This window comes from Anneissia japonica, unplaced genomic scaffold (genome assembly GCF_011630105.1).
Source record: "Anneissia japonica isolate Jap-2015-1 unplaced genomic scaffold, ASM1163010v1 scaffold288249_len478412_cov200, whole genome shotgun sequence".
Classification (NCBI taxonomy): Eukaryota; Metazoa; Echinodermata; class Crinoidea; order Comatulida; family Comatulidae; genus Anneissia; species Anneissia japonica.
Window position 1 is genome coordinate 176,447 of NW_022758042.1, and position 14,692 is coordinate 191,138.

Consider the following 14,692-nt stretch of genomic DNA (forward strand, 5'->3'; position numbering starts at 1 on the left):
TAAAATCACTTTAAAAAAATCCAATTCTACATGATATCATCATAATACAAAAAGGATACAGTTGTTTTCGTTTGTTATATAAAATTCTTGAAAGATGCATGCCATTTTCTTTGCTAAGGGCGTCGGTGGTGTAGTGGTTAACATAGTTGCCTTCCAAGCAATTGTCCCGGGTTCGATTCCCGGCCGACGCACCACTTTTTTTTTAAATTTATTTCAAAATAATTTTTTTATTATTTTAACTCATTGTTTAAATGTATTTCGTTTTGTACATTGTAACTGTAATGTTTCTTTCTTGTGTAAGTTGATGTTGTAATTCTTATAATGTGATAAGATTCTTAATAATAATAGTGTAGTTTTACATAGCGCACATATCCATCTAATGTAAGATGCTCATAGGGCGCTTGATATGTGGACTAGGAACTTGATCAATGACTTTCTTCGCCCCTAAGGGTACCTTCGTGTCTGTGCTACCTGGTAACCCGGTGCCAGCAACTCTCGTCGTCCACCACAGGGGTTGTCCCAGTACACCAGGGTATCCCCCTATACGTCTCGAAGGATGTACTGGGTTCTTTATAGTGCACACGAGCCATTGTATACAGTATTGTATTCAGTATTCTTAAAATTTTGTGGTTCCAAGTTGGAAGAAATCTGTTTAAACCCTAGTTTAAACAGCACATCTAAATTTTGTTTTGCTGCATGGTGACCGACACTGACTTCCATGTGACAAATTATAATAATGGAGTAATATAGTAATAAAAACATGAAAATTTTATGAATTTGTAGGATAGGTAATTTTCCGGGAAATTCTTGTCCGGTTGTGGGATGGCGAAAGGTTGATCTGATTTCCAGTAGACTCTCATGAGACTTGGAAATACTGAAAAATTATTTCTGCAATTCAGATTCAACTGCCATTGAACGATTGTGTATGTTTGATATTTTTTGAAATAAACATAATGTTTGTATATTTTATGTGTACGCGTAATGTTTTCATTGTTTTCTAACAATAAAATCTAACCATCAAACACATGAAACATGTCATGCAACACATTTTCAGTTGCAAATCCAGGAGGGTGGTGAATGGGTTATTGCAAAAAATCAGGTAAAGAATGCACACAAACCTAACATACAAATCAACAAAATTGAACTCAAGAGACTAAAGTTAGGAAAAGCAATATGTTCATTTATTGAAGTCTTTACAATCACAAGGATGTGACATAATAATCACACGACCATGGCCACACATCAGCGACTTTAACAACTTTTTTACACATTACATGTCAAAGTAAACTGTTCTGTTAGTAGCCATTACTTTTTTTTTTACTTTTTTTTCCAAAAACATGAGGAGCAAATAGTTGTGAAAGAACTTAATATTCAAGAGTATCTCAAAAAAATAATTAATTAAAATGTTCTTGAAAAATTATTGACAAAAAATATGCTCAAATTAGAAGCATATTATTTATGAATACTGTTACTGTTAATAGATCATAATCAAACTAATTATTCAGAACTTAATATTTACTTTCCAATTATAATTAAGAATATTGCTATACCCTTGATTCATCTTATTCTTTAAAAATAATACATTAACTGTTAAAAATGTCTGAAAAAAAGCTACTATTATAACCAAAAATCAATTTTATTAATCTGCAAATATTTTTTTGTGGAAATATGAACTTGATAAGAACGTATGTGTAATTAAATGACAAACACGTGTCATTTTTATTTGTGTTTCTCCATTCCTGGAGCATAAACAGCTCCATGGTATATCTTATCAAGAAATTAAACTAAAATTATGATAAATAAATTTTAAGTAATTTATTTTGTTTTTTCAAAAGGCACCAAATTTATATCAATAAATATTTAACAAAAATTGACATTTAGTAATAGAGTTTGTTTATACAAACCATTTTTCTTATATTACTACAGTAATATTTTCCAAAAGTGTTTGTGGGCCTACACTCAAATGAGATTGGGAAGCATACTACTATATTCATATGATGAATAATTAATGAGCAAACCTGGTGTATTGCGGGGTGTTTTCAAATGACAAAAAATTAAATGCTTATATATTGAGACTTATACCTCCTTTAAATAGAAAGTGAATGGACATGTACTAAATTTAAGTTCACACTAGAGCCCTGGTATCCAGATCGGGTGCTAACCGTTAGCTCCCGTCTGAGAACGCCTGATCAAGAGTGAGCGCATATGTTATTTATATGGATCCTGCTAACCATTATTGGCTGCGTGTGAACATAAAGATGTAATGAACAAGAGTATCCAGCTAATAATGGAGCAAAAAAATTATCAAAATTTTAAATATAATGATCAGGCATGTACAGGATTTCATTTTATATATTTAGTCTCCAAAACGTTTCTGAAGTCATTAGAGCTAGTATGAAATTTTAAGAGCCAAAAGTCATCAATGTGTCTACCATTCTTGAAGCTTGCTTCACATTTAATTATGTTAACTGGTGGTGGTCTGAACGGTATCCCGATACCAAAGTTAACCAACGTTAAAAAATCTCAATGAAGAAATTATAAAGGTTGGGGGAGCCAGTTAACTACTATTTAAAAGAACTCTACATAAATGCACCATACTCGGATGAGAGAGTGCAAAACATTTTTTTGATAGCAGATACTAAGAACTTCTTACATGGCAACTACAGTACGCTACAACAGTGGATAAAAATGCAATTTATGAGGACAGCTGAGCATGGCCAAAGGTAAGTGCACAACACCTGCAACAACCATAACATCCACTGGTCACTATTAAATGGAAGATTGGGGATTTTATTCTCTCTCCATTTAATGTCAAGATTTTCAAACAAGTTACGCACCATTTTAAAGATCCTTAACTACCTTAGTATCATGTAACAGTTTAGTAAGTGCCTGATATTTACAATTTAAATTGCATTCTTATTTCAAAATAATGAATAAATAAACAGATACAGGATTCCTGCACTTATTGTGAACAATAACAAGGATGTAAATGCAGTACCCTGCTTACTCTATATTCTTGGGAGAACAACCAGGGTAATACGACCAGAAATAGGCAACACACTTCATAGTGGATCTATACTCCTTGTGGGAAGGGTCCTAATAAGAACCAGGCAAGAGTTTCCCAAATGGAACTAGTCTTTGGAAAAGGAGGAGTCCATCAAGAACTAGGAAAAAAAACTCTTCCTACTGTAACTACACTTCTTGGAAAAGGGAGCCCCAACAAGAAACAAGGTAAAATCTTTACCTATAGTAGAAGTTTCCCTCTTGAAAAAGGAGTCTTGACAAATACCATGATAACACCTCTTGGAGACTCGATTATTAAACTTCACTGAGACAATATTTAAAAGTTCATAACTTTCATAAAGTCTTGAAATTTGAATATTTAAGGAATACGGATGTAATGTGCAAGTTGTGTAACAACATAGGGACCTAAGAGGACACTTAAATCTGCATATTTAATGTACTTTTTTCAATCATCATTTGGTTAATATGCATTTTTTGGTAATTACAGCTACATATAAAGATTGATTAAACTTTAATTCTTAACTACATCAGATATACTTGTAATAAACTTATAATAAGCAATCTTGTTAACAATATCACAAACTTCAAATTTGCAAGTCTGTAAGTCTGTATAGCTTTAGTCAATAAACCTAACTTTCTTTGAAATGCAAGCTGTAAAATCTCCACAGTAGTTTCATTGTCTATAATTACCGTATAAACATGAAAAATTATACGGTATTCAACCTAAGCTTTGAAAAAAAAAATCAGAATGTGGGAAACATTTCCTCGATTAAACATATTTGGTTAAACTTCAATAAATCCAAAATACATAGATTAAATTGTACGGATAGTTCGGGCTTTGCAGTTATCTTCAAGGATCTGATCATGAAGGTACAAGTATGGTTTGGATCATTTGAGTTTCTAGCTGGGATCATGGAATTGTATAGCTCCATGCTCAGATTATGAAGCTCAAACAAATCACACTACATGTTCAGATTATTTTTATGCCTGCAGCTCAGATCATAAACTTTGCACAGGTTTGTATAACTCTAAAGCTCTTTCTACACTATCAAATTGTATTGACAAAAACATGTGATATGCCTAAATATGGTCATGATGAGATCTCTCATGACCATATATAGGCACATGACTACTATATATGGGCCTACAACTGTTTTTTGTCAAAGAAAATTTGGTATTGTGCCCAAAGCTTTAGCCGAGACAATGGACACACTCTGCTCAATTCATCCTTATTTATATTCAACAAAATTAACCCTATTCATAAAAAACTTAATTAAGCATTAATTCTTAACTTAAAAGTATGGATTATCCTAGAATGTGATTAAATCAACGAGAACATGAGAATTTCTCACAAACTTGCTTATTACATCAACTTAAACATAATGAAAGACCTGGCAACCTAGACAGCACATACAGTACTACCTCTAAATCACTTGTAAAAAACAACTGTATGCTTAACCTTTCCAAGATTTTCTAATTCAACCAAAGTAGAATTCATAATTACATCAGAAATCCAGCTGATGTTTGTTTGCCGTCTGGACTTTCAATCTTAGAATTTCATTTGAGGTAACTTAAATTTCTACAGAACAAATGGAAGTTTCAACTAAAATAAAATAATGAGGTTACACTTGACTAAACGATTTGTGTGTAAAATTATATGCAAACAAAAGACATTTCAACCAAAACAGAATATTAGCTTTCTTCAACAATGTTGATAGCAGATACTAAGTTATCTGCATATTAAGGGAGATAAATTTAAACAAAAATGTTCATTTAATTATTTTATATTTTATTAAATATCTTCTCATATTCCTTGAAAAAAATTATAATTTCATTCTATTTAGCACATGCATTACAATGTACAGATTAAGTTATTGTGATAGGTCCGCACACATTTGATAACCCTAGGAAGCACAAATGTTTGGGGGTTTAAAATTTAAATAGTCTGTGTTGAGATGTACAGTACAGTACTTACAAAACCTTTTGTGGAATTAGAAAATCTGGTTTAATAATTATTATCAATATTATGAGTATTATTATTGATATATTTTTATATTGACTTTTGTTAAGTTTATAAGTTACAATTTAAGTATTTCTTCAAACAGCAGATTGAATATTGTCGATAGTAATATTTTTCTCTCCAATTATAAAGTCATTTTATATTTAATTAGGATAATTATAATATATTTTGAAATTTTAAATAGATAGATAGTTTCGTTAAAATATCATGAAGCTCTTACTTGACATATAACCTTCATGTCACACATGGGTACACTTGAGTCTGGGACATTTCTGTTAAGTACCAAACTTTATGAAGACAACCAATAAATTAGAGTAACCAAAAAAAAACAATTTAACCTCCTAGGAGAATATTTTTTTATTGATGGAATATTCCAGGATTGCCTGCTTTAAACATATTTCATCTATGTGACCCATATAATATTTCACATTCACAATTTGAGATTTGTGTTTGTCAAAATTCTTTTAGTGGTATTCTACATAGCACCAATTACGAATAGCATTAATTTGCTCTAATAAGCATCAACATTCTTGCCAATTTATTTATTTTTATTTTTCATCTAGAACCTTCTATAACATGAATCTATAGTCAATTTTTATCCAAAACAGAAGAATTTCTTAGAAATAGAATTTTGATTGAATTTGTAACTAAAAGTTTTATTAAGAAGGGTAGGGGACATGGCAACATCGCCACGCCATGGAAATATTAAAAAACAAAACAAGAAATATCCTAATTTGTACATTAATGATTTTTAATCAAAAATAATGCTTAGTACTAATAGCAATAGTATTGATAAAAACAATGCTTAACAGCTAAACAATATATTTCCCAGTTTGTTAGACACTTATTTGAATATGCAGCACTTTCTTCTGGTAAACCCTAACAATATTATATACAATCCTTCAACTAAGGTCAGAGGTTTAGCATTCAACATTTCAGAATCATCTGTCAACTGTTAACACATTTGCCAGAGACTGATAACAGATAAGTTTTTGGAAGATGTGATAAATAAGCCAAGCATTTGCAAGTAGTCTGGGGAAAAAACAATAACAACTATTTGTATGTACCAATTTATGTTGGCGTCAAAGATCATACTTGATGCTAATTGAAATCTCCATGGATACTTTCTGCAACACTTGGAATATAAAACTGAATTTATGATGTACCTATGGATGAACCAAAAAAGATGTTTTGCTGGAAAAATTATACCCATGGTAATTTTCCATGGTGATAAGTCAAACTATGGCAACAAAAACAATATCAGCATGGCAACAAGACCAATCATCATGGTGACAGATTTAGCATGGCAACTAGATCAATAACCATAGAGACAATCGATTAGCATTAAGTATGAAGCACAATTTACTTTATAAAACGGTCCTTGCCTTACGAAACCCAGTACACTCTTTAAAAATGGAGTGTTTACATAAGGGTTATGGAAATGTTATAGTAATATAAAACAAAAAAACCCCATTGTCTCACAACAGGTATACATGGTAATGCCACTACATAAAAAAATTTGTTACAATGAAAAATAAACTCTTAGCATGGTCCATTTTGAATGAAATGTTTTATAAAAACTTAAGGTAACTACAGTTGCACTTGCAACATAGAGAAGACCCCCTAGATAAATAATTATGAATTTCTACATATTGGTTCCAGCTTTCCATATAATTGCAATCGCCTTGGTAACTAGATGCATTTTAAATTCATAGGAAACCATGACCTTAAACATGGTAGGTTAGATCACCGACTTCAGTTTGTAAAGCTGGCATTTTTTAAACATATGGGGCATGCCATTCCAAAACCAGCATCTATAGCCAAAACAAGAAAATTGACTTTTTAATATATTCATATACTCCACATAAGCTTTAAAATGATGGGCCATTATACTGAAATTGACGAAGTTATGAGCTAAAGTATTACATCTTTTCTGTACTAAAGTATACAATGCTGCCACTTGCTTATGATTAACATATAGCAACAGTACACCAGTTTTGGAATGGAATGCCTCATACGTCGAACTTCTGATAGCTGCTGTTGTTTGTTTTGGAACAGACTACTAGCTGAATAAATTTTTTCTCCTGGGGAATCTACAGCTGTTGAAGCACTTTCTAAGGCCCTGTCTCTCAAAGGGTTTTTACTACGACGACGACGGAGTGTTTTTAACTTAAAAATCTGATGAGGACGATTCCAGCTGGTTATCTCTCAATTATCTTGCTGGCCTTTGGTGATAGGTTATAAATTGGATTTGGAGTGCATTGTATCTTCTGTGTATAGTGACACCCTCTGTTATGTTGTCACCATCACGGATGAATTTGTTAAGAATTTGCTGATTTCTGTCTCAATTTTGTTGGCTACTTTTTGCTTGTCATCCTGAGAATGAAAACATTAAAAATATGTTTAATTGCGAGGCAAAACAAAAACATGAATCAACTATAAACCGCAATTTGCTATTTTCATTCTTATCATTGTCATCATGATTTGTTAATGACAATATCATCATCACCATTATCATCACTATCGAAACAACACCTGAATCACCAACCAAAACTATATCAAATTGCGTTCACTGCTACATAGATAAATAAAGACACATCTCTCCTTATCTTAACTACTGCTATCACCATGCTGTTATAAGCCAGCACCACTCTCCTGATCATATTCATCCCCTTTATCATTCTAACCATCTTTCTCATTATCATCTTCATTACTATCATCATTTACCACTTATTATCATCATGCTCATCACCAGCCTCATCGCACTTCTCTTCCTCTTAAGGGTATTGCAATAGCACACGTCTGTGAGTAGGTGTCTGTCTGTGTATGTGAACTAGAAACCATTATTATCCTTCTCATTCTCATCATCATCATAATCATCATCACTACTACCACCAGCCTCAACAAAACTTACCAAATTTGGCCCAAAATGACAACAATTTCAGGGTATAATGGTTAATTTTATCTATATATTTATATATACTGTAAAACCAGGAAATTTCGTGCGCATTAAACTTTCGCGAATTTCGTGAATGGCCCAAATTCGCGAAAGTTTTATGCCACGAATAATTTTCACGTCACATTTTCTATGTTTCAAAAAAGATCAGTAGAGTACTATCTGATCATCTTGAATGTCAAATCAGTTTCAGAAATGAGATTTTGGTCATTATAAATCACTGAATTATACACTAAAAATTAATTTCAATTTTTTAAAGATGATAATGAACAATAAACAGCACGAATTGTTGGTATTTCAAGGCCTAAACTGGCCGACGACGATGCAATACAGATCTAGGACCTAGGCCTAAATGGGGAATCCCCACAAATTGTAACATGTTTGTGAAGAGGTAACAACTTTAGCAATTTAAAAAATTGTATTTTTTATTATTTTGGTGAATTTTATTAAATATGTATAAACTTAATAGAATGTATATCAATTATTGAATCAATATTCTGATCTTAACATCTCATATTGGCATCGAAAAATTTGTAAATTCTAGGCTTATCCTAACCTTCTTAGTAAGTACTGTATACTGATCAGGAAGGTTCTGATCATCACTGCATGTGATTGGACATGTGCAACCACTCTGCAGTGTATACTAAGAAGTTAAAATAGAATCTAATTTTCGTACACCATGACATACCACGATGTTCAGTCATCATTAATAAATGCGTAGGAATATTACTTGTTAATAAAACACACGTTTTGATAAACATTGTTCATTGTAGGATGATTGAATACTATACAAAGTTTAGGAATATCATATGTATGAGTGAGTACTGTATGTGTGTAAACTTGTCTTTTACTTAACTGTGCTGGATGGCCAGCTAATTCCTGGTTCTCCAGCTGAGGGCTGCAGGCTTAAGATGCCTAGCCTAGCTACTGTAGCCTAGACAGTGGCTGTAGGCCTATCTTACCTAGGCCTAGAACTCACGAAACGATATTTTCAGCTATTGTATGCTATTCCTCTAATGAATAAAATTTAGGCCTTTTGCGATTCACGAAAGTTTAATATTGCGAAAACGGCCGAAATTATCAATATGCAATTCATGCCGCAAAATTTTCTGGTTTTACAGTATGCATTGCACACTTTGTTTTAACATACTTTATATGGATTACTCCCATTAAATGTGATTTTTTAAAAAGTCAAAAAATACTTACAACGCTGATAAAACCAAATTCTACTAGTTCTGTAGCAAGTAAAAGGGGACTTTCATCTGTAATAAATAAATCAGTTTATAAATGGATTAATTCTCCTCTTGCATATTATCAGGTATAATGATAAACTATGTTTAAAAATAAACCACATCATCTTTGACATTATCTACTTGGCTCAACTGAAATCCTACATGTGACAATTCAACACTAAATCAAGGCATATCTCTTTCAGTAGTTGTTACTAATATTGTAATAATAAATTGCAACCATTTAGCAAGCTATTCAGCAGTCTTTTGGACAGCTAACAATGATTTCCAATGATCACTTTTTCCATAATTTGACTACACTAATTGAATCAAAGGACCTCAATCAACAACAGAATTAAACGTGTGGCGCTATATCTGATTGACTGTTCATGCGGTGAAAAATATGTAGGTGAAACTGCCAGATAATTTGAATCACGATTCTCTGAACACGCAAAAAAAGCAAATGAAAAACACTCACAGCAGTAGAACACATAAAAAATAATTTTGATGGCGTAATTTCAATTTGTAATATAAAAGCAACCAATCACAGAATCGTTCATAGGAATATGACCGTTCACTGAGAAGAGAAGTACTGGCCAAGGAAGATAAGAGAGTCTATGGCAATTAGGACCAGACACCCACCCTTAACAGCGGATATGAAGAGTAATTCAAATTTAAATTCATGCTTGAATGATCGTGTGACAAATAGATATATGTAATCACATCAGTCTCTCTGAAGAAGTTGGTAGGATAGCAAAAAAAAACTTGGAAGTATAGTAAACTATATTATTATTTTTAAAATTCCGATTACAATAAGAACTAATTGAAATTACACTAATAATATTTCCTGCTATTATTGTCAACACAATTGAATTTAATAAGAAGATAATGTATGTTGTAGGTGGTATTCAAGTAGTCAAAATTTGTTTTTGTGATGTGTGCTATTTATTATATTTATTTTTTGTACTGGACTAGATTTGCATTAAAGAAATTAAGGAAGGAGAATCTCATAATTGTACCTTATCTTTGAAATAAAGGTATCTGTATCTCTCTGTATAAGCATTTATCCATCATAATATCCATATTTATCCATCGTAAAAAAAAAAATCATATTTTAAACAAAATTTATAGAGATCAGATTTGGGGCTTGCCATGCCAAAAAACAGCATCAGTGGCTAAAACAAGAAAATTGACTTTTTAACATACTCATATTCTCCACATTAAAAGCTTTAAAATGATAGGTAAGTTACTGGAATTGACTTATTATTACTACAGTTACAAATAATGTATTACAGCTTCTCTGAACTAAAGTATACAATACTGCAACATTCTTGAGCTAATTACTTAGTTCAACATTTAGCGACAGTATGCTGGTTTGGTGATGGCCAGCCTCATTTAGTGGAGTTGAATTGCTTGGTGGTTAAGATGCTTGCTTTCCAATCCCAGCGTCCTGGGTTTAATTCCTGCCAGCATTGATGTTTAGGGAGTGACTCCACTCCCTAAACATCATACTGAGACTTAGTTTGTGCAAAGCGTCGTGTGTGTATTTGTCATGTGAAAGGGATTGTCACCTACAAGTAGGACAGTGATATATCGCTATTGACATTCCTTGATGCATGTGTTATAAAATAAATAAATAAATACAATACAGAAATTAGGTATCTACTAATTAATCCAACATACCACTTTGCACCTCGCAGCTCAGTTCTCTGTTCATCTTATCATCCATCTTTAATGCTAACTCCATCTGTAAAGATTAAGTTATTCATTATAACAAAATTTGTAACAACACTGTCTCTAGAAATTTTTCAATAGTTGAGTCTTAAAACATTTTTCTTTAGATAATAAGCATGTGAATTATTCCTATTAAATAAAAGAACTATGATATGCAAGATCTTGAAATTTACCACAATATAAGACCGACTTATCATTATTATAAAGAAACATACAATTAATAATTAAACATGCACAAAAAAAAAAAATTAACAGAAAAACTTAAATTCTTGATTAATAAAGAATTGTAGATAAAGAACTATTGCTGCCCAAAATGTTTGATACTGTACTCTATGTCTGCATAAGAATAGAAAAATGTAAATTAGCCTAAGACATACAGTAGTTGAAAAAAGTTGATAAAATCCTGGTGAAATCCTGATTCCTGGAAAAAATGTGATGTTTACTGGAGGAGGCCTACTGGAGACTGGAAGACTGAGATAAAAAAATATTAAGCAGTTGCCCTCCAGTTTGAGACCATCCTTGGGACCTGAAAATTTGGGGTTGTCTCAAAGTTCAGTCTAATTAGTTTAGTGTTAAATATATTGGAGATTGTTATTTGGTTCCTTGAAAAGTGGTCTCGAATTAGTGTGGTTTCGATTCGGAGGGTGCACTGTATTTTAAGCAACTTACATGTAATCCTGTTCCAGCTTCTAGGTGTTTGAGGGTACAGATCATGGAATTGATTAGCCGGCTTTCCATGTCAACTGGTTCGGGAGTTGTGCTTTTAACAGACTCCGCCATCTCAGGTGACTGTGGACGTGGTTGTGATAATTGTGTATGTGACATCCTGAATGCTGTCAAGGGATAGATTCCATTTCTGTGAAGACAAATAAACAAAAACATGATAGTTTATCATGCTGTAACCTTAATAAGTGCAGAAAATGGGTGGGGCTATACTGGGATAAACTATAACATGAGTGGAGCTACAGCTTCGGAAGCACAATGATAGACACCTAGAGTTGGAGTTATACAACCTTTGTTTCTTTGTTTCTTTATTTAGTTAGGCTTGCATGCCTACTCATTATAATTGATATTTTTCATGCAGAGAATACACCCTCTATTGTTCTATTTGTAATTGTATATAAGATTGAATTTCATCCAATCTGATTCACCTAATGAAGATCACTGTGTGATTGTAAGTTAGAGATTAATAAGTATTTAGTAAGTGTTGTTATCTGTTAGTTGCTGGTTAACACAGCCCCCTATATTACATCAATTAAAATCTAAAATGAGAAAAAATGTTCCTTGGCAATCAAAAGACATATTAAAAATGGCCATACATTTTTCGAAAACACTCTTAATGTGGTTGGTATTTGAATGAGTTATTTCTGTAATATGTTTGGAGAACAGTGAAATATTTCTTATCAACTTATCAATAAATGTTTTTATCAAGATATATTACCAACCAAAATATAAAATATAAAAATATGCATTAATATGAAATAAAGCTTTTACACAAGTAGACATCCAATAAATCAGACTTAAAAAAAACAAAAAAAAAACCAAGAAAATTACTATGCTTAAATATCCTGTCAGAAATGAAGCAATTAGCAATAATGACAGTTTTTACTTACTTAACATCCTCTAGGAATTTTTCCAATTCTAGAGACGGAACATCTGATATTCTGTAAACAAAGTGGAACAAGAAATTTAAAACCAAAACTGTCTGAAACAACTGCAATTTAATGAGCGCTAGATAATGTGTATGCAATACAGATAGATATTGGCGATTTCAAATTTTATAGTAAATAACATATTCTACAGACGCTAACAAAGGTAATTTTTCTACTAAGTTAACTACATTGAGGCATGGTTAGAATTTCTAAAACTTTATCTGACAAACATATCAATAACAATAGTATAGACCGAAGTTCCATAAACTGTTGGTCACCAAAATATTTTGGTGGGTCACTTACCCTTGCAGAAATTACGAAAATCAGCTAGCTCAATTCTGTCACTTAATATTATAGGCATTATGATAATTTGAACATTGTCTGAAATCTGGATGCAGGGGGGAGGGGGAGGCAAGTGAGGGGAAAGGTAAAATTTGGGGGAATATGCTAGGTAGGCGTGGTTGGGCGTCGTTCAAAATGTCTCAAAGTGGTGCAGCGTGCAAATTCCCCCCAAAAATATGACAATTTATGGGTTTCAGAGGCTTCTTTAATTGATTTTATAGGTAAATATTCTACTAATATGAAGAAAATACAATTTTTTTTTCTCCACGATGGTTTTTCTGCTTTTTTTGGGTGGGAAATCATCATTGTTCATTATAAATTCATTGTAATATTTGTTCTTGTTTATACATTGTTAACTTATTTTAATCTAAATTTTAAATCCCAGTCCTCTAGCTCTCTGAATTTGGCATTGTGCATACTGTAAGATGTAAATGGGTTTAGATTCGCATTTGAATTTCCGAACTGGAGGGTCGTAAGTCTAAAAGTTTGCAAAATGTTGGTACAGATAACATGTCATCCCATCTAACAAGTGGCAATCAACATTTCAATCCAAAGATTCACGTAAACACTACATTTGAATGTTGCATCCCCTGCCATTGCCTGTTTTATATTACAAGAGGCATATGCTAATCTTACAAAAATGCGCATTTATGTGGATGTGATATAATAGGGGACACATGCTAAATTCTACCTAACATGTGTTCTGAATCAGATTACTTTTCATCATGCAATTCATTTATGGGTTGTTTGTTTTTTTTTAATGCATTAATGGTTCCATTTCCACATTATTTTCTTTGCTACACTTAATCCCACTTTTATGACACAAGAGCACAACTACAATTCAGCTTTGGAAAGTATTAATATAACACTTACTTCAAGTGAACACCTTCCCGGCCGTCACTGTGTGATATTGTTGCTAAAACAGCATCAGGGGACTGGTTTGCATTAAGTTCTTCCATCAAATTTTCTGGTATTTCTGCATCAAAATCAAATTAAATATATTTCAGGAATTGTACAAGTTAAAAAAATAAATTTTGGTCGTAGCATCATAGTACATTAAAGGAAAGAATACGATGTACAAGAATTCAGGATTTACAAGTAATTAATATATGAGAGGATAAATATGGGCTATTATGACAAAAGCATTTGAATCATAACTACTTCTTAAACAGGATAATAGTTTTGTTTTTTTTTAAATAGAAAAACGTAAATAAAAAAAATTATCTTATTGATATGAGTGGAAATTATTCTTCATTGCAAAGTTATTATCATAGGTCACAATGATTAAATAATTTCATTTAGCTTTAAGTGTTGTAAGATAATATCAAATATTCATGTTACGCCAAAAATAAGGGTTGTTTCTTACCAGTAGCTTTCAATCCGCATTCTCTGACCTTTTCAGCTAAATGACATTGGCCTGTGCAGCCAATGTATATGTCACCGATGATGTAATGGTGACAAGAACACCATGAACAGCGATGACAGAGGCGTACAAGCTCCTACAACAACCCCCAGGCCCAGGAGAAGGGGAGGGGACGGTGGACATTCTGCTGTGCATCACCACAGAGCGCAATCATCATCATTACATCATTGGTGACATAGGCATTGACTAAATGCCAATGTCACTCAGCTGAAGAAGGTCAGAGAATGCGGATTGAAAGCTACTGAGTGAGAAACAACCCTTATTTTCGGCTTAACATGAATGAAATTTGACATTATCATACAGTAGGTCACG

The 14,692-nt window shown here is 32.4% G+C and overlaps 1 protein-coding gene and 1 non-coding gene across 3 annotated transcripts in view; one reads left to right on the forward strand and one right to left on the reverse strand.

The window, feature by feature from the left end:
* Positions 1-119: 119 nt before the first annotated feature.
* On the forward strand, positions 120-191 carry Trnag-ucc. Its single transcript has one exon. It is a non-coding gene; the product is annotated as a tRNA-Gly (tRNA).
* Positions 192-1,159: 968 nt separating this feature from the next.
* The window catches only part of LOC117124977 (nuclear receptor-binding protein-like), a 52,014-nt gene continuing 38,481 nt past the window's right edge, over positions 1,160-14,692 (reverse strand). For both annotated transcript variants that reach the window (XM_033271326.1, XM_033271327.1), the window contains 6 exons: positions 13,831-13,933; positions 12,577-12,627; positions 11,633-11,819; positions 10,913-10,976; positions 9,207-9,262; positions 1,160-7,420 (listed from right to left, as the gene is read on the reverse strand). In XM_033271326.1, coding sequence (XP_033127217.1) covers positions 7,337-7,420; positions 9,207-9,262; positions 10,913-10,976; positions 11,633-11,819; positions 12,577-12,627; positions 13,831-13,933 — 545 coding nt within the window. In that variant the 3' untranslated portion in view covers positions 1,160-7,336. The remainder of the gene's footprint in view (positions 7,421-9,206; positions 9,263-10,912; positions 10,977-11,632; positions 11,820-12,576; positions 12,628-13,830; positions 13,934-14,692) is intronic.